This window comes from Ipomoea nil, unplaced genomic scaffold (genome assembly GCF_001879475.1).
Source record: "Ipomoea nil cultivar Tokyo-kokei standard unplaced genomic scaffold, Asagao_1.1 scaffold3087, whole genome shotgun sequence".
NCBI lineage: Eukaryota > Viridiplantae > Streptophyta > Magnoliopsida > Solanales > Convolvulaceae > Ipomoea > Ipomoea nil.
The window spans coordinates 3,223,652-3,246,374 of record NW_017619515.1 but is presented as its reverse complement, the minus strand read 5'-3'; the positions used below and the strand labels follow the sequence as shown (position 1 = coordinate 3,246,374).

Genomic DNA, 22,723 nt, shown 5'->3' with positions numbered 1-22,723 from the left:
ATATATATATATATATATAGTAGCTGGGGGTTTCTTCATCACGAAAAAGAAAAAAAAAATGTGCAAAGCTGGTAGGTTAATTGAGTTTCAATCTGCTACTGAAGGAAGCTTAGCTTGAAGGCAATGGAGACTGTGCACCCAACATTAATACATTTAGGTACAACAACGCTACTGCGAAAGAGACAGAAGAATACCCACACTAACCTCCCTTCAATTCCCTTCCTTAAAACTGCACCCTCCGATCCCCGCCACTCACCGCCACCATCCTCCTCCCCACTCCGCCATGGAAGCCAGCGCAGGCCTCGTTGCCGGTTCCCATAATCGAAACGAGCTCGTTGTCATTCAAGGCCACGAAGAGGTAATAATCGTCTCCTCCTCTATATTCATGGCCCCATGAACACTACAAAGAGAAAGTTCTAATTGCAATTAAGAATTTTGTGATTTATATCTCCGGCCACTATCCTATGGAGCTTGGTGGTGAGGAAATTTTGTGTTTTGTCACTGTTGAAAATTATGAAATTTTCGACTATTTGAAAATATCCGTTAAAAGTCTTGTTCCGACCACTTTTGGTGTCGGGAAAAATCTTTATAGCTATTTCCTACCACTTTTTGCTTTTGACTTGATTTAAGATCACTTCAGGTGGTCGGAAATTTCATAATTTCCCTGTGAGGAAGATAATACTAATAATAATGTGATTAAATGCAGCGTAAGACAGTGAAGGATTTGACCGGACAAGTTTGCGAGATATGTGGCGATGAAGTAGGGCTTACGGTGGACGGAGATCTCTTCGTCGCCTGCAACGAGTGTGGGTTTCCGGCGTGCCGGCCGTGCTATGAATATGAGAGAAGAGAAGGAACCCAGCTCTGCCCTCAATGCAAGACCAGATACAAACGTCTCAAAGGTAAGAAACCACACATCCTAGGTAGTGATTGCGTGTTTTTCGGTTTTTGGTTCTTATGTTGACTGATGATGATGATGATGAAAGGGAGTCCGAGGGTGGAAGGAGATGACGACGAGGAAGACGATGATGATATCGAGGACGAATTCAAGATTGATGACGAGAAAAACAGGAACAGAAACATAGTAGAAACCATACTCCATGGGAAAATGAGCTATGGAAGAGGGCCGGATATTGAAGATACTGCTGCTGCTGCACAGTACCCTCCGGTCATCGCCGGCGTCCGTTCCCGTCCGGTAACCAACAAACCCTCATCTCACACTATATGTTAAAGGGGTCAAGCGGGTTAATTTAAATGCTCTGTTTTGCTGTTTTGCAGAGCTTATTAGCTTAAAATAAAAGCTTATTTTGAATAAGTTAAGTAGCTTGTTAACTTTTTTTTTTTTTTTCATCTTTTTGAATAAGTTAGTATTTTAAATTTAACTATTTAAATTTTATGAAAATGTCATTTTTAGTCATTTTTGTATTTATCAACCATCAAAAAGCTAAGAGAAAATAGTCAAATAGACCCTTAAACTTTATTCAAAAGGGCAATTAGACCCTTGAACTTTATAAAAGAGCAATTAAACACTTAAATTTGCCATTTTGGGACATCTAAACCTAGTAACCGATTATTTACCTGAAATTACAGGTCATTTAAAATTCCGGCGAAAAAATAAAATTTCCAGCGACGATTTTTTTTTAAAAAAAAAGCCTTCCACCGGAGAAGACGACCGGCCGGTCGCAGCACCTCTGGTCATCCTCTCCAACGGAGAACGCGACGACCAGATCTAGTGGCCTTCTCCATTGGAGAAGACGACCGGAAATTGCTCTGGTGATTTTTTTTTTAAAAGATTTTTAGCGGCGGTCAACAATGATTTTCGGCTGTCAACGACAATAATTTACCAGTAACATGTTGGTTACCGGTAAATTGGACTTATTTGATTCAAAATGACAAGTTTGAGTGTTTAATTGCACCTTTTTTAAGTTAAGGGTCTAATTGCCCTTTGAGTAAAGTTAAAAGGTCTATTTGACCATTTTCTCAAAAGCTAATTTTATCAAACACTTTTAAGCATAATCAGCTCTTCAATTTTCAGCTTTCAACTACCTTTTTAGTTAGATTTGTCAAACATAACCAAAGTCTAATCACGACTTCTTTGGGATGAACCATTAGATTATTGCATGAGAAAATGTGAATTAAACTGGTTTTATGGCTATTAAATTGTTAGGTGAGTGGTGAATTCCCAATATCTAATGGAGATCAGACGCTGGGGCACAAAAGAATCCATCCTTACCCAGTCATGGAGCCAGGAAACGCAGGATGGGATGATAAGAAAGACAACTGGAAAGAGAGAATGGATGACTGGAAAATGCAGCAGCAAGGCCACCTGGGACATGAACATGATGACTTTGTTGATACTGACATGGCCATGTAAGTATGAATGCTCGAATTCGATTCAGTTATTCGGTGTGTTTGATAAATAACTGTTAGCGGATTGAGTTAATGAGTTTAACTAGTTGATAACATTAGCTGATTGTAAAAAGATATTTGGTAAATTAACTGTTAACCGATAACTGATTACATGCAAAATGACTTTCTCAAAGAACTTATCGAAAAAGCTGTTTTAAGTAACGTTTTGAATTTTAACTTTTTAAAGCAATAAGCCGTTATAAAAAGTTAATTAATCAAGCACTTATATTGACTGTTTAACCAAATCAAACAGCTAATAGTACTGATAATGCAGAGTGGATGAAGCAAGACAGCCATTATCAAGAAAGGTACCCATTGCATCAAGCAAGATCAACCCTTATCGTATGGTGATCATAGCCAGGCTGGTTATCTTAGCTCTCTTCCTCCGCTATCGAATCCTTAACCCAGTCCACGACGCCATTGGTCTCTGGCTTACCTCCATCATCTGCGAGATCTGGTTTGCCTTCTCCTGGATTCTTGATCAGTTCCCCAAATGGTTCCCCATCGACCGCGAAACCTACCTCGATCGCCTCTCTTTCAGGTTTGTCTCAACTAAAAGGTTAAATCGAAAGCTGATTAGCTATGGGTAGCTGTTAACTTAGTAACTATATGGTTACAAGTTTGATCCCAATGAAAATGTCCTATTGAATTTCATTGTTTGAGCTGATCAACTATGAGTATAGGGAGTCTAATCTGATTTACTTTATTGGGTCTTTTGTTAGCTAGTGGGTCATAATGCAGGATTTATTCCGTGCAGACTGGTTTATAGTCATTTGTCGATTAGGGTTACAAACCCGATTTTACTAGTGCACACTCTGCCCTAGTAACTGCGGGTTTTCCTAATCAATAATCATAACTAAAAAAAAAAAAGCTAAACCTATAGAGCAACGTAACATAACTAACTAAACTTATGATGCAGGTACGAGAAGGAAGGAGAACCAAACATGTTAGCTCCAGTGGACATCTTTGTGAGTACAGTGGATCCATTTAAGGAACCTCCTCTTGTGACGGCCAACACAATCCTCTCTATACTGGCAATGGACTATCCAGTTGATAAAATCTCATGCTATATATCTGACGATGGAGCTTCAAATTGCACCTTTGAAGCTCTCTCAGAGACTGCAGAATTTTCCAGGAAATGGGTTCCCTTCTGCAAGAAGTTCGCCATAGAGCCTCGAGCCCCAGAGATGTACTTTTCCGAGAAAATCGACTATCTCAAGGATAAAGTTCAGCCAACATTCGTCAAAGAGAGACGAGCAATGAAGGTATATATTCTCATATCAAATTATAAAATGTATTTTTTTTCCTTTTAAAATGATTAGAGAAACTGACAATTACTATGTGAGGGTGTGTCCTGACTTGTTATGCAACAGACCATATCCGGCTCAAACTAAGAAGACCAATAGGCTTTTTCCGTTGGAGTCAAACTTGTAACCGCATAGCTATTAAACAATGTTGTAGAAGGGGCTAGGCGCTAGTCAAGCGCCCGAGGGTGCCTAGAGAGCCTAGGCGGTCTAGTAATTTAAGTATATCGTACTTTTCCCATTCAAGGTTGTGATTGATTAGACTATTATAATCCCACAAACTCGTCAATTACATATGTTAGATGATTAGTTGTGTACATGGCTGGAGGAATATAGAAGAGGAGCAACCGAACAGGCAAAAATACCACTCGGCCGTGTTAGGCGCCGACTCAGCCTAGTTGGGTGCCAACTAGGTGGAGTTAGGCGACCAAACTCGACATCTAGTCAGCCAGCCAACTAAAAGTAGCCTAGGACTGAAATTGTCTTGGCCTAGGGACGTCTAGGCTGATTTTTATAACACTGCTATTAAGCCCTGACCAACTTGATTAATTTATCTCTTTGTGGTCTACGTTTTGTCAAGAAATGTGCATTTTGTTTCAGTTTAAAGTTTAAACTGACAGCGAGATTATTTATTTACAGAGAGAGTATGAGGAGTTCAAGGTGAGAATCAATGCAATGGTGGCAAAAGCCAGTAAAGTTCCTCAGGGAGGATGGATCATGCAAGATGGGACGCCATGGCCGGGAAACAACACCAAGGATCATCCTGGAATGATCCAGGTTTTTCTTGGCCAGAGCGGAGGAACAGATGTCGAAGGAAATGAACTGCCTCGCCTCGTTTATGTATCTCGTGAGAAGCGGCCCGGGTTCCAACATCACAAGAAAGCTGGTGCCATGAATGCCCTGGTAAACACAACATTTGTTTCTCTGTTTCAATGTAGTATCTGTTCATACATACTTTTTCAAAGTATTGAAGAACAAAGAGTCAAATTGCAGGTTCGGGTGTCAGGAGTTCTTACCAATGCTCCCTTCATGCTTAACTTGGACTGCGACCATTACATAAACAACAGCAAAGCTGTGAGAGAAGCAATGTGTTTCTTGATGGACCAAACAACTGGTAGAAAGATTTGCTATGTCCAGTTTCCGCAAAGATTTGATGGTATAGACAGGCATGACAGATATGCAAACAGAAACACTGTCTTCTTTGATGTAAGATAATAATAATCCACCCAGATCAGAAACCCTAATTCTTGCTAAGATATATATCAATGGGTTCTCTTCTGTAAACCCTAATTTTTTCTCTGATTCTTGGCCAGATTAACATGAAAGGCCTTGATGGAATACAAGGTCCAGTATATGTTGGCACAGGATGTGTGTTCAGAAGACAGGCTTTATATGGATATGATCCACCAAAGCGCGCCAAGCGTCCGAAAATGGTGACCTGTGACTGCTGCCCATGTTTTGGACGCAAGAGGAAGCTTGACAAGTATGCTAAACAAGGAGATGGTGCAAATGTTGGAGGTTAGGTTTTTTTTTTAAAAAAAAAAAAAATTCACTACCCGAGGGATTGCATGAGATAAACCCCGCATTGTGACCCTATTTGACAAAGAACTATAAGGAGGTAAACCAGTTTAGGACTTTAGGTTACTCATAGTTGATCGCCAAGAAGGCCAATAAGCCTCTCTGTAGCCTTATGATTACCAAGTCAGCAACTTGGTTGGGGTTCCCCCTATGTTGAAGGTTCTTGAACTTGTGAGTGAAGGGGGTGGAAGGAAATTCACAGTTACTATATGGATTGTATACTAGGTAAATCCAGCTTTGTTACCCTAGCTGGCAAAAAATTATAAACCAGTTAAGGTGGCTCATAACTCACCAACTCAAACGAAGAAAGTCAATGAGTCCCTCTCTCTAGGAGTAGAATTTGTAACCTTACCGTTACTAAGTCAGCAATCTGACCAATTTGGTTTGGTTACCCTATGTTGAAGGTTCTTGAGCTTTGGTACTCTGATCTACTAGCATTTTCATTGATTCTTGAAAAGTTCTCTGAATTAGGGATTGATTTGTTGATGCACAGGATTTGATGATGATAAAGAGGCACTGATGTCTGAGATGAACTTTGAGAAGAAATTTGGGCAATCAGCCATCTTTGTGACCTCAACTCTAATGGTGGATGGTGGTGTGCCACCTTCATCCAGCCCAGCAGCTTTGCTCAAAGAAGCCATTCATGTCATCAGCTGCGGCTATGAAGACAAGACAGAATGGGGTCTTGAGGTACTACACAAACCCCAAACCAAACACTTCATTCATTAAACCTTCACATAAAAACAATACTAACCATAATGTTACCAGCTATAGATAACCTAGACTGGTTTACGTTTTTTATCGACTAAGATTACAATACGAGATTTACCCAGTGTAGATTCTCGAATAGTAACCATATAATGTTTGTGAAAAAATGCAGTTAGGGTGGATCTATGGGTCGATCACTGAGGATATCTTGACGGGGTTCAAAATGCATTGTCGAGGCTGGAGATCGGTGTATTGCATGCCGAAACTGGCGGCATTCAAAGGATCTGCCCCCATCAATCTGTCAGATCGTCTGAACCAGGTTCTGAGATGGGCTCTGGGTTCAGTTGAGATCTTTTTCAGCAGACATAGCCCGGTTTGGTATGGGTACAAGAAGGGAGGAAAGCTCAAGTTTCTTGAAAGGTTTTCATATGTTAACACAACTGTGTATCCTTTCACCTCCCTTCCTCTCCTTGCCTACTGCACTCTCCCTGCCATCTGCTTGCTCACCGGAAAATTCATAATGCCAGAGGTAAAATTAACCACACAAGTTTAGGGATGCTTCAAGTTAGTCTTATCGATAGAATTGTCCATACGAGCTGGCGGGCCGGGCCGGGCCAAAGCCAATCGGGCCAAAGCGGGGTGGGCTAAAAGCCCACTCCTTAACGGCATGCTATTTCCAAAACTCACCCCTACTTAAATAGGGCCGGTCTGGGCCGAGCCAAAGCAAGCCGGGTCTAAGCGGGGCGGGTTTAAAAGCCTACTCCTTAACGGCTTGCTATCTTTGAAACTCAATCCTACTTAAATAGGGTCGGGCTGGGCCGGGTCGAGGGGTAAAGTCCGTTTTGAAGGCTCTAAGTACTTATCGAGCTGTTGGACTTATCAATTTTCTTGAATGCAACCAGATAAGCACCCTGGCAAGTCTATTCTTCATAGCTCTCTTCATCTCCATCTTCGCGACGGGGATTCTCGAGCTGCGGTGGAGCGGAGTGAGCATCGAGGAATGGTGGAGGAACGAGCAGTTCTGGGTGATCGGCGGCGTGTCAGCGCACCTCTTCGCCGTCGTGCAAGGGCTGCTGAAGGTGCTGGCGGGGATCGACACGAATTTCACCGTCACTTCCAAGGCGATAGACGACGACGAATTTGGAGAACTATACGCCTTCAAATGGACAACACTACTAATCCCGCCCACGACCATCCTGATCATCAACCTGGTCGGAGTCGTGGCCGGGATCTCCGACGCCATCAACAACGGGTCCCAGTCGTGGGGCCCGCTGTTCGGGAAACTGTTCTTTGCTTTCTGGGTCATCGTCCATTTGTACCCGTTCCTCAAGGGGCTCATGGGACGACAGAACAGAACTCCCACCATTGTTGTCATATGGTCTGTTCTTCTGGCCTCCATCTTCTCCTTGCTGTGGGTTAGGATTGATCCTTTTGTGCTTAAAACCAAGGGGCCTGATGTGAAGCAATGTGGGATAAACTGCTGATTAATATATATATATATATATATATATATATATATATATATATATATATAATTGAATGAATGATTTCTGAAATCAGGGTTTGATCGCAGAATAATATAATGCATCTTGATCTGATCTGCATTATATTTAATGTAATGTGTAAGCAATGTGCATGCATGGAGTTGTAGAAGAAAGAGTGTGATTATTGCAGATAATACTATTTTGCATGTGTAAAGATTTTTGTTTAGTGTAAACATTGAACTCAATTTTGCATGTATAAATGTAAGAGTGATATTCACTAATTGTTTGCAGCTTATTGATGAAAAAAAAAAGGTAAATTATGCCTTGGAAACGTGTTCACCATGAATGGTGAACACTGGTCTAAACAGCGCCGTTTTTACGTTAAAAAAAAATAAATTTCGCTAATGTGGTGTTAACGGCGCGCGTTGTTCAGATTATGAATTTTCTGTTATGAGATTATGAATGTAGTGTAAATTCATAATCTTATAATAGAAAATTCATAATCGCATAAAAGAAAAACATTTATTAAATTATGAATTTTCTGTTATGAAATTATGATTTACTGTAAATTCATAATCTCATAACAGAAAATTCATAATCTCATAACAGAAAATTCATAATTTATAAATGTTGAAGAAGCTTGCGCTACAGAGGAGCAGCCATGGTTTCGAACAGAAATGTGTAGGCATGGTTCCAAACTGAATGTGCAGGCATGGATTCATAATTTATGAATGTCCGAAATCATTGCTCACCTCAAATTAAAGTGAAACCGCAAAATGTGAAAATGAAGAAGAAAAGTCACGCGATTAATTAAAAAAAAAAAAAAAAGATAACGGTGCACTAACACCGTTGAACCGTGTTCACCATGGATAAAGAACACAGTTCCATGGCATAACGATTGTGAAAAATATACATATTAATTTGACAATTGGGCCGGGGTAATTGGTGTGCAAACTACAAATATAACTACAAAGTTCATTCTAAAGAGTTATGATTAGGGATGGTAATGAGTCGGATAAAACTGTAATGATAAATATAATGTAAAGGGGATATCAATAATTTATTAAGTTGGTAAATCAATTTTAATATACAGCCAAGTTGGTCAGACTGTTGGCTTGGGACAAATTATACTGTGCACTAGGGCCTTGCCCAAAACAACGTCGTTTTGTACATTTTTGCGTGTCTGCTGTTAACTTCTTTTTTAAAAAAAAATTTCTCAATATTTCGAATGTACAGAATTGTATAATAGAATGTATAGAATTTTATAACATTATACACATAATCTTTTTTGAAAGGATAATACATATAAACTCTTAATTCTTTAAAAAAATTCACATGTTTCAAATGTACAGAATTATATAATAGAATGTACAGAATTGTATAATAGAATGTAACAGAAATTTATAACAGAATGCACATAATCTTTTTTGAAAAGATAATACACATAATCTAACATAATACATAATACACATAAACTCTTAACATAATAACTCTTTAAAAAAAAAATCTCATGTTTCGAATGTACAGAATTGTATAATAGAATGTACAGAATTATATAACAGAATGTACAGAATTTTATAACAGAACATACATACACTCCGTCGCGTCAATTCCCAACAGAACTTGACAAAACGACGTCGTTTTGAGATGCGCGAGTCGCACATTGCTATGTGCGCCGTGATGCACGGTATAACAACTATTGACTTGATAATCACAAAATTTCAAGTTCCACTTCTAGTGGGAATAACATATTAGTTTTCTTGATTTGAGTCGTGTGAAGTTTACTTAGTATATACCTTTGAGTAGTGACCGTGAATTTTCTGTCTAAAAAAAAAAAAGAAGAAAGAAACTTGTCAACTTCACCCTAAAGTCACCTTCAGACCAAAACGGGAAGAAATATGGAAACTTCGCCATTAATTACCTGCCTTGCAAAATTTCTATTTTTCGTTTTTATATTTTCAACCATGGGAATAGTAAACAAATAATAATTATAATTAAATACTAATGGATAGTTTTCCATTTTCAGCTTAATTGTCTTTATCTAAGGCTTCAAAGTCCAAGCAAGCCCATAAAAAAATAGAAAAAAAAAAGATTATGTATATATGTATTATAAATATAAATTCTGTATATTATGAAATTAAATGATGTATATTAGACATTGTGGATCTTGGTCCACAATATAAAAAAATAAGTCATATATCTTGACAAAAACAAAAGAAAAAAAAAAAACAAAAGAAAAGATATTAAGTCATATATAACTACGTGACTCATCAATTTCTGCTTCATATGGTGCACCAAACCCAGTATTTGCATTGTCAATTATTGAACATTATGTTCCGGAAGGGTTGTTGAGTGAATGAAATATAATTTTTGTGTCAAAATATTTTGATTTTGAATTTTATTAACACACTATTAATTAGCTCGGTCAAAGCTGTCGCACTGAGTCTTTTCAATATGATTTATTTTTCCTGTGTGATTTGTAAACTATTATACATGAGTAAGTTTATTCGGTACAAATCATCAAATAGTGACTGTGGCGAGTGAATTTTCCTCTTCAGTCAAAAATTCTGTTTAAACATTATTCAAATTTACACAAACACCATTAGTATTATTATAGTGAGTTCTACTACATCTACTCCTAAATCTTATTCCTTCAATTTTTACTCTTTAATACGGCGGGCTATAATAAGCTATTCTTTTTCATGTGGATCCCAATATAAGTGTGTATATCAAAATTTTGTGTGTATGTAAATAAAAATTAAGAGTATAAAATAGGGATACACATAGTATTTTTCTATTATAGAACTATAATATAATAACAACGAACTCTTGTAGTTAGAAATGCGGGACCCGCTTCTATATATTATATGCTCTTCTCAATATTGTCTCCCGCTTCTATATATTATATGCTCTTCTCAATATTGTCTCCCGCTTCTATATATTATGCTCTTCTCAATATTGTCTCTTTCTCAGCCACCAGATAAATTTACATGCAAATAAAGCTCATTTAATATAAGACTGTTGTTTTACTCATTAATATGTTACTATAATTATGCATATACATACTTCTTTAAGTTTTGTTTCTTTAACGATTAAGGTCCTGTTTGGTAAATGATTGTTAGTTGATTGAGTTAATTAGAGGGTATAACTAGTTGATAACATTAGCTGATTATAAAAAGTGTTTGGTAAAGTAGCTGTTAGCTGATATCTATTTGGTATAATTTCTTTTCTCAAAAAGTTAATTGAAAAAGTTGTTTTGACTAGCTAGCTTTTTGAATTTTAACATTTTGGAGTACAAAAAGATAATTTATCAAACACTTATATTGATTTTTAAACCAAGTCAAACAACTAATAGTGGTCAAATAAACCAAAATTGATATATAGACTAACTATTTTACCAAACAGGGCCTAAATCATGTCATTTTTTTATAAGTTTAAACATTAAACTTAAGAACATATCACCACTCCTACCCTAAAGATATGTGAATGAGCTATGGAGATGTGTCTCAAGTAGTTAGGGAGCAGGTTGCTAAATTCTAAAAGAGCAAATAAATATTAATTTTGATCCCACGAGTATTAGCAAAATGACAGTTTTGGTTCACATGTTTAATTCTTACCAATTTTCTTCCATGACTATTGTTTTAGTACTAATTTTCGTTCACGACTATTGTTTTAGTACCAATTTTCATCCACGACTAATGTTTTAGTGCCAAAATTTATCACATCGGCCACTCATCCGTTTAAGATATGCCGAAATATGAAATTATTAAGGGTATTTTTGTCATTTTTCAAATTAAGATCCCAATTTGAACATAAATATAAAGATTTAAGTCCTAAGATCGATTTCAATTCACAGTTCTCCCGAGCGGGTAGTGATTTTGGCCCACAAATATATTAAAAATAATATTTATTTTTACTAATTTCATTGATGGAAATCGAGAGGAAGAATTTGATATGGATGATGTGATGCTTGATGAGTTTTATTATTTACAAAACATCATATTTTAGTTCCTAATGTTGAAAGTTTGGACTTTGAAACTATTATTTGACAATCTAGAGTTTGTAATTTGTATTAATGCATGTTTGGATCGGATTATTATTTTGATTGTTTTTTATTCTGGTTTATCTATTTGGATTTTAGAACTATTAGTTTTTGTTTAAACACATAAATCTAATTATATTTATATGATATTTAATTTTTTATTACTGGCGAGACGGTCCATTCTCAAGTCTGCCCCGTATTGCTGGCTCGTTTCGATGACTTTACCTACAAGATCATAAATGCTCGTTTCGACCTCCTTGGCCAAGCCCATGGGCCGACCTCCTCGGTCGAACCGAGCCCATGAGTTGACCCCCTCGTGCTGGCCCCTCGGCGGAGCTCTCACGCCGACCCCTCGGTCGACCTACTAGGGCGCCGAGCGCGGTCAGAGGTGGTTATAACCGTACCCTCCTCTTTAGGGAGGCGGTTAGAGGTGCGTTATGTATAAAAGGCCTCCTATCTCATTAAGACATGTTCTAGTTCATTTGTCCTAAATTACTCTTGTAATAGCATTACATTGCCATTGTAATAGCTTGACAATCCCGTTATTAATACAATATATTTGATCTCTGCGACCCTACAACACAATTTTGCCTATTTTTCCTATTCATTTACATTATCTATTATTTATTATTGGGTTTATTAATTTTGACTACTTCGAATTAATTAAACTCATCATGTACATAATATAGTAACTACAAATATATAATTTGAATGTTATTTCTTAAATCATAATTCATAATGTAAAATAAACTTTGGTTGATGTATAAAATTTTTATCTTTTTCCAAAACAAAAACACGTTATGTTTATATTTGTAGAACAGCAAAAGTGCTCGTGCATGTTTGTCGGTCTCTGTGCTATATACCTTGGGATTGGTAAAGGTAATGCTCATTTTTCATTTATGTTCTTAGACTTTTATTGGTTAAGGTAATGGTCATTTTTTATTTTTATTTTTTTAAAATTTATGTTCTTATGCTCATTTTGACTTTTTACTAAAATTGAGATCCTATGTAGAAGCCAGTCATACCCTTCATCTAAAATATTCTATATATAGGCTCCTGTGCAGGCAAGTTGATTTCACTCTTGCCCCCTTGCCTGCCTTCATAAGCTCTCAAAGTAAATCCCAGGCCAATATCCAAAGAAGAATTCTCAGGTTTGATCCTTTTTTTTTTTTTTTTTTTTTTTTTCATATAGAATGTCTTGGGTAAGATCATTCAACGTGCAATGTGATACTTTTTTTTTAAAAAATAAAAATAAATAAAACTCATAAAAAGTATTATACGTGTCATGTTGGATGATTTTACACGGAACTTATTTGTTTCAAGTATTATTTTATTGGGGCCAACCTCAGCCAAGTTATTCAGACAATAACCACAAAGTTATTACAAGTTCTAACTCTTGGCAGAAATGGCAATGGCCTATTGGATGGCCTTGGTTTGAACTAGTTAGTGGTGGTCCTTAGTCAACATGTTTAGCTATATTGGCCTTATTGATTTGAGCTCGTCACTGGACCAGTGCACACCTTCAAACAGTAGCAATTACTACATTTTTATTCTATCTATTTGTTTGTATTTATTCTATATATAAACCTAGGAAAACAACCTGGCCTAACAAGAATGGAGCAAGAAGAACACAGCTATCTCCCTGAGATTGAAGAAGAAGAAGAAGAATACTGCAGTGAACTTTTGCCGCAGCACGTTATGAATATCATTGCAGAAGAGAATGGAGAAGGAGGGATAAGTAGTATAGGAAGGGGAGGTGGTGAGATTCCCCAGTTGGTCTCCATTGGCCCCAACCACTTTGGAAACCCCAAACTTTCAGAAATGGAAACTCACAAAGCAAAGCTTCTTGATGTTGAATCCCGGAGATGGAGTTCCGGCACCGGAGCATCCCTCACAAACGCCTTGCTAGAGATGGAGGGTAGGGCTAGGAAATGGTACTCCCATTATTTCAACCATGTAGATGGAGATGCATTTGTGAAGATGTTGCTCACTGACTCCTTCTTCATCATAAACCTATTCATGGCTTATGACCACAAATTCTACAAGGTACTACTACTCTAAATTAGGCACGCATATATGCTTACATCTTGTACAACATAAATTCTAGCATGTTCAGCTGACTTACCATGATTTATAGCCTCCCAAATGTTCTGCCCGGACGGGTCATGGGGCCACTGGAAATGAGGATTCAACCTTTTGGGATCAGCCCGCAGTTATTACCATGTTCTCACCAGATCCCATCCATATATATATATATATATATATATATATATATATATATAGGTTCAAATGAATACCGGGCTTCTAGTGTAGTTAGTGTGAATTACACCATTAGGTATACATAAATGCATCATACATTGTACGAGAATGTACCAGAATAAAATACACAAATGTCCGCACCACAAAATGCATCACATACCAAAAACATGCACTACACGTCTATACCTAATTGTATATTTTCGAACACTTTGTAGTGCATTTATATGCATACCTAATGATGCTGACCGCATGAGAAGCACGGTTTGCACATGAACCTGACGCCATATATATATATATAGTTTCTATACTATTAAAAATATAACAAATATTATATATGCAGGGTGACGGAGAATTAGCAAACAATTTGGTGTTTACAACGCGTTGGATGCTGCCTACAATTTGTGAGGATTTACTCATGCTAGATAACCAGCTCCCATTTTTCATTCTTGCCAAAGTTTATGTCATATTGACCAATAACGAACCAATAAATTGTTTGAAGAAGCTGGCCCTTCAATTTTTCAAACAAGTCCAATTTGGGAAAGTTGCAGTAACGGCGGATGTCAAATCCACAGCAGAAAAAAACCCAAAACACTTATTGGATCTATTTCACAGCAGTTTCTTGGGAATGGATAAAGGAGACAACAAAAAATCATCATCGTCAACATCATCATCGGAAACCAAGTTTTGGGTACAAAATACCTCAACATTAAGGTCTAAAGGAGTTACATTCATTGCCAGGAGGGAAGCTAGGAGGCCACTGGACATCCAGTTTAGCTGGCTAGGGGTTTTGAGGATTCCAACGTTTTGTATTGACGACACTAACGTTAGTGTCCTAAAAAACTTGTTGGCATACGAGCAAGGGTCACGTCGAGTGAAACCATATTTTAGTAGCCTAACGGTGTTCTTGTCGAACATTGCAGCCACCCCGGGGGATGTGAAGTTTCTGAGGGAGACAGGGATCATCCAACACCAGCCTGGTAATGACAACAACGTTGTTGTTGTTCTGCAGGAACTCTACAAGTTGGTTACGTATAGTTTCGACGACGATTGCCTGATTAAATGTCAGGTAGAACATATTAACAGATTTGTTACTTATGTTCCAGGTGAGGTTATCAGTTACATGAAGAGGATGTTACTGCCCAACTTTGTCCATTTGGTTGTGTTAGTGTTGTGTGTTGCCCTCCTCTTTTTTGTGCCGCATGATACCTTTAAACACTTTAGAATTATTAGAACCTAGAACCTTTAATTCACTGCTGGAAATTATGCAATTTTTGACCTGAAAGTAATCTTAAATCAAGTCGAAAGTAAAAAGTGGTCGAAAATAGCAACAAAGATTTTTCCGAATACCAAAAGTGATCGGAACAAGGTTTTCGACCTGATTTAAGATCACTTTCTGATGGTCGAAAATTTCATAATTTCCAGTAGTGATTGGCACGTCGTACAATTGTGTGTATGTAATCTTAGTGTTGCTCATTACTTGGGCAAGTGTCATTTGATTGCTGTTGTACTTACTTTTGTTGTTGGTTTTATGATGTTGGGTCAAGGGTCAGCTAAATAGACCTTTGACAAATTAAAACAAGTGTTAAAAGTTGGAAAAAAGGGGCAGAAGTGTAAAGTAATACAAACTACACATTTTCCAAGTGGGTTTGGTTCCAATAGAAATTAGAATCGGTCATTGGTACTAATTCGGGACTTGTGTTATTGCATGATTAACTCTAGTTTATAGCAGGGTTGTAAAAATCCCGCCCGCCTAGTGCCTAATTCAGCCGCCTAGCGCCTAACTCGTCCGATTACGCAGAGTTAACTCGTCATGGCGATTTTCGCCCTAGGCTCCCGCCTAGGAGACCGGCCGCCTAGGCGCCCGCCTAGCGCCTAATTCAGCTGCCTAGCGCCTAACTCGTCCGATTACGCAGAGTTAACTCGTCAATTTCTGTCGAGTTAGTCGAGTTAACCTGACCAACTCGACCTTGCTAATTTTTTTCATTTATATGACAAATACATATAATATGACATATATACACTTGTAGACTAGTTTGATACTTTCAATCTTTGGATGATTGAAGTATTTGGGTATTTCATTTGAGTTTTTATTTTTATTAATATTCTTTTGATGTTATGACTTATGAATTGTCATTATGTTATTTATTTGGATGTGTTATTTGATTGAATGTTGAAAACAGCCTCATTAAAATTGTCAAATTGCAAGTTTGCTACTGTTTTTTTCGCGACCGCCTAGCGCCGCCTAGATTCCGCCTAGGCGCCGACTAGGCCGCTTAGGCGCCGACTAGGCCGCTTAGGCGCTAGGCGCCGACTAGACCGCTTAGGCGCTAGGTGCTGCCCGGGCGCCCGACTAGCGCCCAACGCCTACTGCAACCATGGTTTATAGTAAATGCACCAATTGCAAATTGTTAAGTGTCCTTATAGAAATTAAATAATGTCATTGTTCTCATAGTCTGTCTTTTAATTTAGAGAAAAATTCACTGTTATTATCTAAAGATGCGCTCTGAGTGAAGTCCATATAGTATTGTGATCCTAACTGGTAAAGGATTATAAAGATATAAACGAGCTTAGGTTCTCATAGTTGAGCGAATCAAATAAAAAAGGTCAATAGATTATTCTTCTAAAGAGTCAGATTTTGACCCTTATAATTACCAAATTAATTGTTCGACTAACTTAATCGCATGTTGCTCGTTTGACCGTTCTCATCATTTATATGATCTTTAGAGCAATCTCATTTGTGGATCTTGCTTGAAAGATTTTTTGCAGACAAAAGATATATGGATTGATTTTTATATAAATGGGAAACATGATTTTTAAGTTTTTTTTTTTTCATTTTTATTTTTATTTTCCTACAAATTTGAGTTTCTTGGGACCCCATGCTTGGAGAAATTGACAGCGCACTTTACGCGTTTTCAGCACTTCCGCGCCCAGCATGGCGTGTGCAGTGCACGGCCCACAGTGGGCGAGCCTGTAGAGCTTTCTATCTTTTTTGTTTTTAAAAAAAAAATTGTTAGATTTTATTTTTGTTCATTTTCTTTTTCTCCCTGTTTTCTCTCTCTTCTATCCTAGACAAAAACCTCAAAAAAAAAACTATAGCTAAGAGCTTCTCCATTGGTTGGATTTTTGCAAAATATTTTAGGAAGCTAGGTAGGAAAGAGAGAAAATTGGAAGAGAAGAAAAAAAAATATTCCTACATTTTTTTTTTGTTTAAAAGGGAGCGCGCAGTGTGCTCCACACGCGCAATTTCACTTTTTTTTTTTTTTTTCTTCTCTCATGCAAAAACCATGTTTTTATTTGTTAGAGAAAAAATCTTGCAAAAAACCATGTTTCAAATTATACAAAAACCAATTACTCAATTTTTTACAGTTCTAAAAACAAAAAAAAAAGTCTATTACCGGTGATGCTCTAATGAGGTTGCACTTAGAGCATCCATATCAATGCATCTTGGTGTGATTTTTGAAGAAACAATGCATATGTGGAAGAGAGAGCGTGAGAAGAGAGAATATTTGTAGTTCTTGCAAGAAAGACCAAAATTTTTGTCTCCTTGAGTGGGCCCCACAAAAAAAAAAAATCACTTCCAATTCAACTTCGTGTAAGTGCACAAATGTGCTCAGTCAGGTGCGTGCAGCAACCGCTTTTTTTGTTTTTGTTTTTGTTTTTGTTTTTTTGTTTTTTCTTGATTTTTTATCTCCTTTCTAACTTCTTCCCTCCTAATTGACACTTAAAAATTTGTCCTAAAAACCTAACAAATGACTAAATGAGGATGCTATTATAAAAGCACTAAAAAATAATACTCCGTACTTGGTTTTTGGACCGGCCAATTGAAGCAACGGCGAGTTCTACGGACGGCGATTGATGGATGCTGACGAGAGGCCCTGACTCCTGTCGTCTCATAGCTCATCTTTGACCAATTCAAGTGGTTAATTGGTTTTGGCACAGTCAATCCTTTTTTTGTGGACAATGGTTTCCGATCCTCTATGTATTGAAATAAAAATTTAAGTAATGTGTTACTATAATGTCAGGATCGGAAGATTTTGTGAAACTGGACTGTTAGACGTCGTGACCGATCTGCAAAAAAAGATTCATCACTGATAATATATAATTATATCCATTTTGTTGTGTTGTGCTCTTACTTTGACGAACTTATAGTTCTAGAGTCAAGAATGTTTGTGAAGTCTATGTAGAATCATATTATACTACTAATAATTTAAAATATTGCCCACCATCCCATTAAATATTTTAATATATTTGCCTTGACTTTTCAAAATCATTTTGCAACAAATTGGCACAATGAAAATATATGAGTTCAATTTTTTTTTTTTTTTTAAATAGTCATTTACAACTAGGCCTTGGAAAACTAAACTAGCTAGACACGATTTTCTGGTTTTAGCATTTCCTATTAGATAGGCTTCAAAACGAAAATTTGATTAAAAGAAGAGAATTGGTAACATATACATAAAAATAAAATAAAAAGACAAAAACTTATGTGAGACATATTTTCAAATGTAACTAATAAGGAAAATGTTTATTATTTATATGAGAAAATGTAATAATTTTGAAGAAAAATATAATACTTTTATATTTTGATTTAAAAGTATTATATTTTTTTTATTTGATTTTTTTATGGCTTTTGTTGTTTGCTGTAATTATTCTTACCTCACAATTATATCTAACTTGAGTTATTCTTATAATATTCAGTATTTTTTTTTTTTTTTTTTAATTTCATGTTTCTATGAATTTAATGTGTTTTAAGATACCAAGGACCTTGTGGTCTAATGATACCAAGTTGAATTCTCACAAAGGAAGTTGTGGTTGTGGATTTGAACCTCTGTGGAGGTGCTATTAACTCCATGTATTTTAGTAGGTTGAAAAAAATGTGTTTTAAGATCATTCTAATTTTGATTAATTTCCAATACACTGGATTTATTTTCTAGTACTATATTTCCAGTGCACTGGAAAATAATATTCCAGTACACTAGCAATGACGGATTGTGTCCAAAAATTAACTATACAGTACTTGACACTTGTTCTTCAAATATTAAGACATGATTATTCATCTTGTCAATAAAATATTTTGAGTGAGCCAACTGGAGAGTCGGTTGTGCAAAAAGTTAACTGATGTTTGGTAATTAGTACTTAGTAGTGTGTTTGAACTTTGGATTGCTCTTTTATTATATAATGTTTAGATTTTGGATTTGCATTTGGAGTATGTGGTTATGTATTGTTTGATAGTATGTTCGAAAAATTAGGAAGTGTTGAAATTTGAGGATCTTAAACCGAACAAACCGAATTAAATCTGAACCGAAACTGAACCATTTCAAACTGAACCAAATTCTAATGTTAAATCAAATGGTTTAATTTTTTTAAAACTAAAATCGAAAGAACCAAACTGAAGCCCAAAATGTCCACCCCTAAAATGCAGCATCACAGGTCCAAAGATTCAACAATTGTTGTATGATCGTTGAACCAAATATGGACACCAACTCGATAGTGCTAGACAATTGGTAAGAAAGTAAACTAATTGTATGATATTTATTAAGCTTAGAGTTTTAATTGAAACTTTTTAAGTAATTGTTTTTTAACTTTCAAAAAAAAAAAAGTAATTGTTTTTAATTTTTTAAAGTTTATTTTGGTAGGATAGATTAAATAAGCGTTTGAATGTTATAAACTTATAATTAAACATATCAACTTTTGCATATGAGTTCAATAACCAATTATTATCGATAAAAGTTGATAATTATAGTTATTACTGACAATCGGCTAATTGCCCTTCTTTAGATCGAAGAAGAAGGTGACTAACATAATATATCGATTTTAATTTCAGAAGTTTAATTTGAACCCTATAATAACCTTAATTAATTACTAGTATTTGGCTATTAAGCCTGTATATATGTAAAAAAAAAAAAAAGAAAAAAAAAAGAAAAAAAAAAAGAAGATAAAGTTGATGTGTTTAGTAATTTCTTTTTATATATAAAGTTCAAGAGTCACCATTTTTCCTTTTATTTTTGTTGGATCTAATTAACAACGATAGTTAAGAGGTTAGCAGAACATTTTTCACTATTTTTGCTTCTTTAGTTTGCTCCTTTGATTTCTTTTCTTAATCTCTTATGCAGAATTTTGTCATATATATAAAAATAATAAATAAATAAACCAAACATACAAGGTGATGATTTTAAATATATATATGGATCAGAAAATGCCAAAATGATTTTGATATGTAAACATACATAATTAATTAGAGGCTAGGCTTAATTTTAATTCCCCAGCCACTCTTTCTCCGTGGCTTTCTCATATTTGTATGGAGTGTGTTAATTTGAGATCTGAGAGAGCGATATATAAATAAGAGGGGTTTTAGCCATTTTTAGAATGAGAAAAGACCATCCAAGAAAGCATTTAACTTTTCCAGAATAAAAGAAAGAGAATAGTAATAAAGAAGAGGAGAAAATGGGGTCAAGAATATGCTTCGTTTTGCTTCTCTTCTTCTTTGTTCTTGGCATTGCCACCTCCTCACTCCTTGATTGTATGTAATATTATCTCATTTCATATATTTAATCTTCCTTATATATGAATGCATTTGAAACATTTGTTTTTGATCCACGAATGTACAGATGATACGGTGGAGACTCCAGGAGAAAAAGGGCGTTCCCTTCTTGAAAAGAAAAAGGGTAGCTTTCTTTTTCTTTTTCTGCACATATATAGCATATATACATGATTTATTTCAATTATATTGCTCATAAATTCTTTAAAAAAAATGCAATAATTTTGATGATTTTCAGAACCAAAGATGACCGAACCTTGTCCATTCGACGTGAAGAAAGCGAACTACAAAATAGTTACGAGCCAGTGTCAAAAACAACCATTTCTTTACCCCGCCAAGGCATGCTGCAAATCATTTAAACAATTAACTTGCAAATATAGGGATTACCTTAACGAGGATAACACTTGCGCCGAGGAAATGATCGAATATCTCCGTAACTACGGCAAGTATCCTCCGGGGACTTTCCGGCGCGTGTGTGAAGAATTTGAAGGCAAGAAGGACCTCGACTGTGCTGGATATTAATATATATGAAAGAAGAAAATGCAGCCAAAATGGGTTTGGAATATATAAATTCTTGTCCAAGATTTGGATTATATACAAAAGTTGTACTATATAAAATTGTACAAGTGTTTCCACTGGCTTAATTATAACTTAACCTACTATACTCCTCCAATGCCTTCATATTTCCTGCCTCTCATAGTGGATACTTCAAATCAAATATAGGTTATTTAATTAAGAATCAAGATATAGCATTAATAGATGACACTTTAATTTGTTCGCCGCTTATATATATTTGAACATAACATGATAACATATGTGTGATGCACAAAATTCTTACAATAAGGTTCGCGGAATGATTTTTAAGAGAATGAGAATACAATTTCATGTGGAATATAATGGAATAAGAAATAAGTAAGAAATAGAACATGAATTATATTCTATTTTTCGATTAGATAATTTGAACTAGACTAAATGTTTAGTTGGTTAAGAATTAGAAATCTATATATCTATATATATATAAAAGTAAAATCCTCATATTTCATTTTCTCGCTCAAACTTTTGTTGTAAAACTTATTTGGTAACCAAATGTAAAATAGAAATTAATTAAAATTTATTAATTGATAATATTGTTTCCATATTCACGTATTAACCTAATCGGTAAATCTATTAATTGATAATATTTTTTCCTTATATTCATTTATTCAATTTTTTATATTGAGTAATTATATATAGAGATATAGATATGTATACTAACATACAACTATTACGGCTTCAATGTTTATTCTTGCAATGGATATTTCTCCATTGAAGACTTGCAGAGCTATTAGACTGCAATTGGTGCGCACCTATATGAAGTCACATAGAGAAAGGGGAGTGAATCCGTAAAATCTAGAGAGTGCATGTTTCACGATCAAGAGGTTTTTTTTTTTTTTTTTTTTTTTTCTTTCAATTTTGCTTTTTTTATACGACTCCAATGTTTATTCTTGCCTAGGATATTTCTCCATTGAGCTATTAGATAGTGATTGGTGTGCACCTATATGAAGTCCCATAGAGAAAAGGGGGTGATTTCATAAAATCTAGAGAGTGCACATGGTATTTTTTTTCGATTTTGCTTTTTTTTTTTTTTTTTTTTTTTTTTTTCTAGAACTCGTGTTGTATATGAAATTGGGAAAAAGATGCATTACAAAGCTGCTTCCTATACTGCAAAAATAAATTACAAAATAACAATTTTCTTTTTTACTTCATTGTAGGGAACTTCATGCTCATATACCAAGGGAACATGTTGGTAAGTACTGTAAGCTTTTCAAACAATGAAAAGTTTATGCTATTAAAAATTTTATGGTGATAAGTAATTTCTATATTTTCAAAAAATGCACTCATTATTTTATGTTGTACTTTCACTATGCTACTTTGGTTAAATAATATATAAAAAAAAAATGACAACTTTTCTAGACAAATTTATTTATTGAAATCATTTTCATCTTTGAAGTCTGTAGATGATAAACAATTCGTTGGTAAGTTTCATTTACAATTTTAATCTACATCTGAATTTTTTTTTTTTTTATTAACATGTTTGACGTTATTGGTAGGGTCGTTGAGATATACTCCCCATTGGATAAAATCATTGCAGGGAAGCCTTCTTAACTTATTGATTTTCTAATTGTACGTGGATACAAAGTAAATTATCTAATTTTGTTATTTTTATTGTATTTTGTATATGTATTTTTTATTAAGTACTCCGAAGTTTATTTGTTTATAGGGACAATGAATTGAAAGCTACAGTGTGGCATCAACATATACCAAGACCAAGAGTTGAAACCTTATTTATTTATTTATTTATTTTTAAATTTTGGCCTTGCAAATCCTATGGTTGTTCTTATTCAATTGTGTCCAGCAAACA

The 22,723-nt window shown here is 35.4% G+C and overlaps 3 protein-coding genes across 4 annotated transcripts; all 3 read left to right on the top strand.

The window, feature by feature from the left end:
* The first annotated feature begins 196 nt into the window (after nt 1–196).
* LOC109166296 (cellulose synthase A catalytic subunit 7 [UDP-forming]-like) lies at nt 197–7,764 on the top strand. 2 transcript variants are annotated; one of them, XM_019315242.1, is made up of 13 exons: nt 197–358; nt 707–902; nt 987–1,195; nt 2,168–2,370; nt 2,684–2,950; nt 3,329–3,674; nt 4,353–4,616; nt 4,707–4,919; nt 5,027–5,231; nt 5,785–5,981; nt 6,172–6,528; nt 6,902–7,488; nt 7,532–7,764. In XM_019315242.1, the coding sequence occupies exons 1-12, from the start codon at nt 284–286 to the stop codon at nt 7,481–7,483; spliced, it is 3,114 nt and encodes a 1,037-aa protein (XP_019170787.1). In that variant the 5' UTR covers nt 197–283; the 3' UTR covers nt 7,484–7,488; nt 7,532–7,764. The 2 variants fall into 2 exon arrangements, with proteins under 2 accessions (XP_019170787.1, XP_019170788.1); XM_019315243.1 differs by having other exon boundaries at nt 6,902–7,498; nt 7,572–7,764.
* Nucleotides 7,765–13,139: 5,375 nt separating this feature from the next.
* LOC109166148 (UPF0481 protein At3g47200-like) lies at nt 13,140–15,021 on the top strand. The gene is made up of 2 exons (XM_019315032.1): nt 13,140–13,571; nt 14,125–15,021. Exons 1-2 carry the CDS (start codon nt 13,140–13,142, stop codon nt 15,019–15,021), a joined length of 1,329 nt encoding a protein of 442 aa, XP_019170577.1.
* Nucleotides 15,022–20,172: 5,151 nt separating this feature from the next.
* Nucleotides 20,173–20,989, top strand: LOC109166190 (GPI-anchored protein LLG2-like). Its single transcript, XM_019315092.1, has 3 exons — nt 20,173–20,304; nt 20,393–20,449; nt 20,561–20,989. Exons 1-3 carry the CDS (start codon nt 20,229–20,231, stop codon nt 20,842–20,844), a joined length of 417 nt encoding a protein of 138 aa, XP_019170637.1. The 5' UTR covers nt 20,173–20,228; the 3' UTR covers nt 20,845–20,989.
* Nucleotides 20,990–22,723: the final 1,734 nt, after the last annotated feature.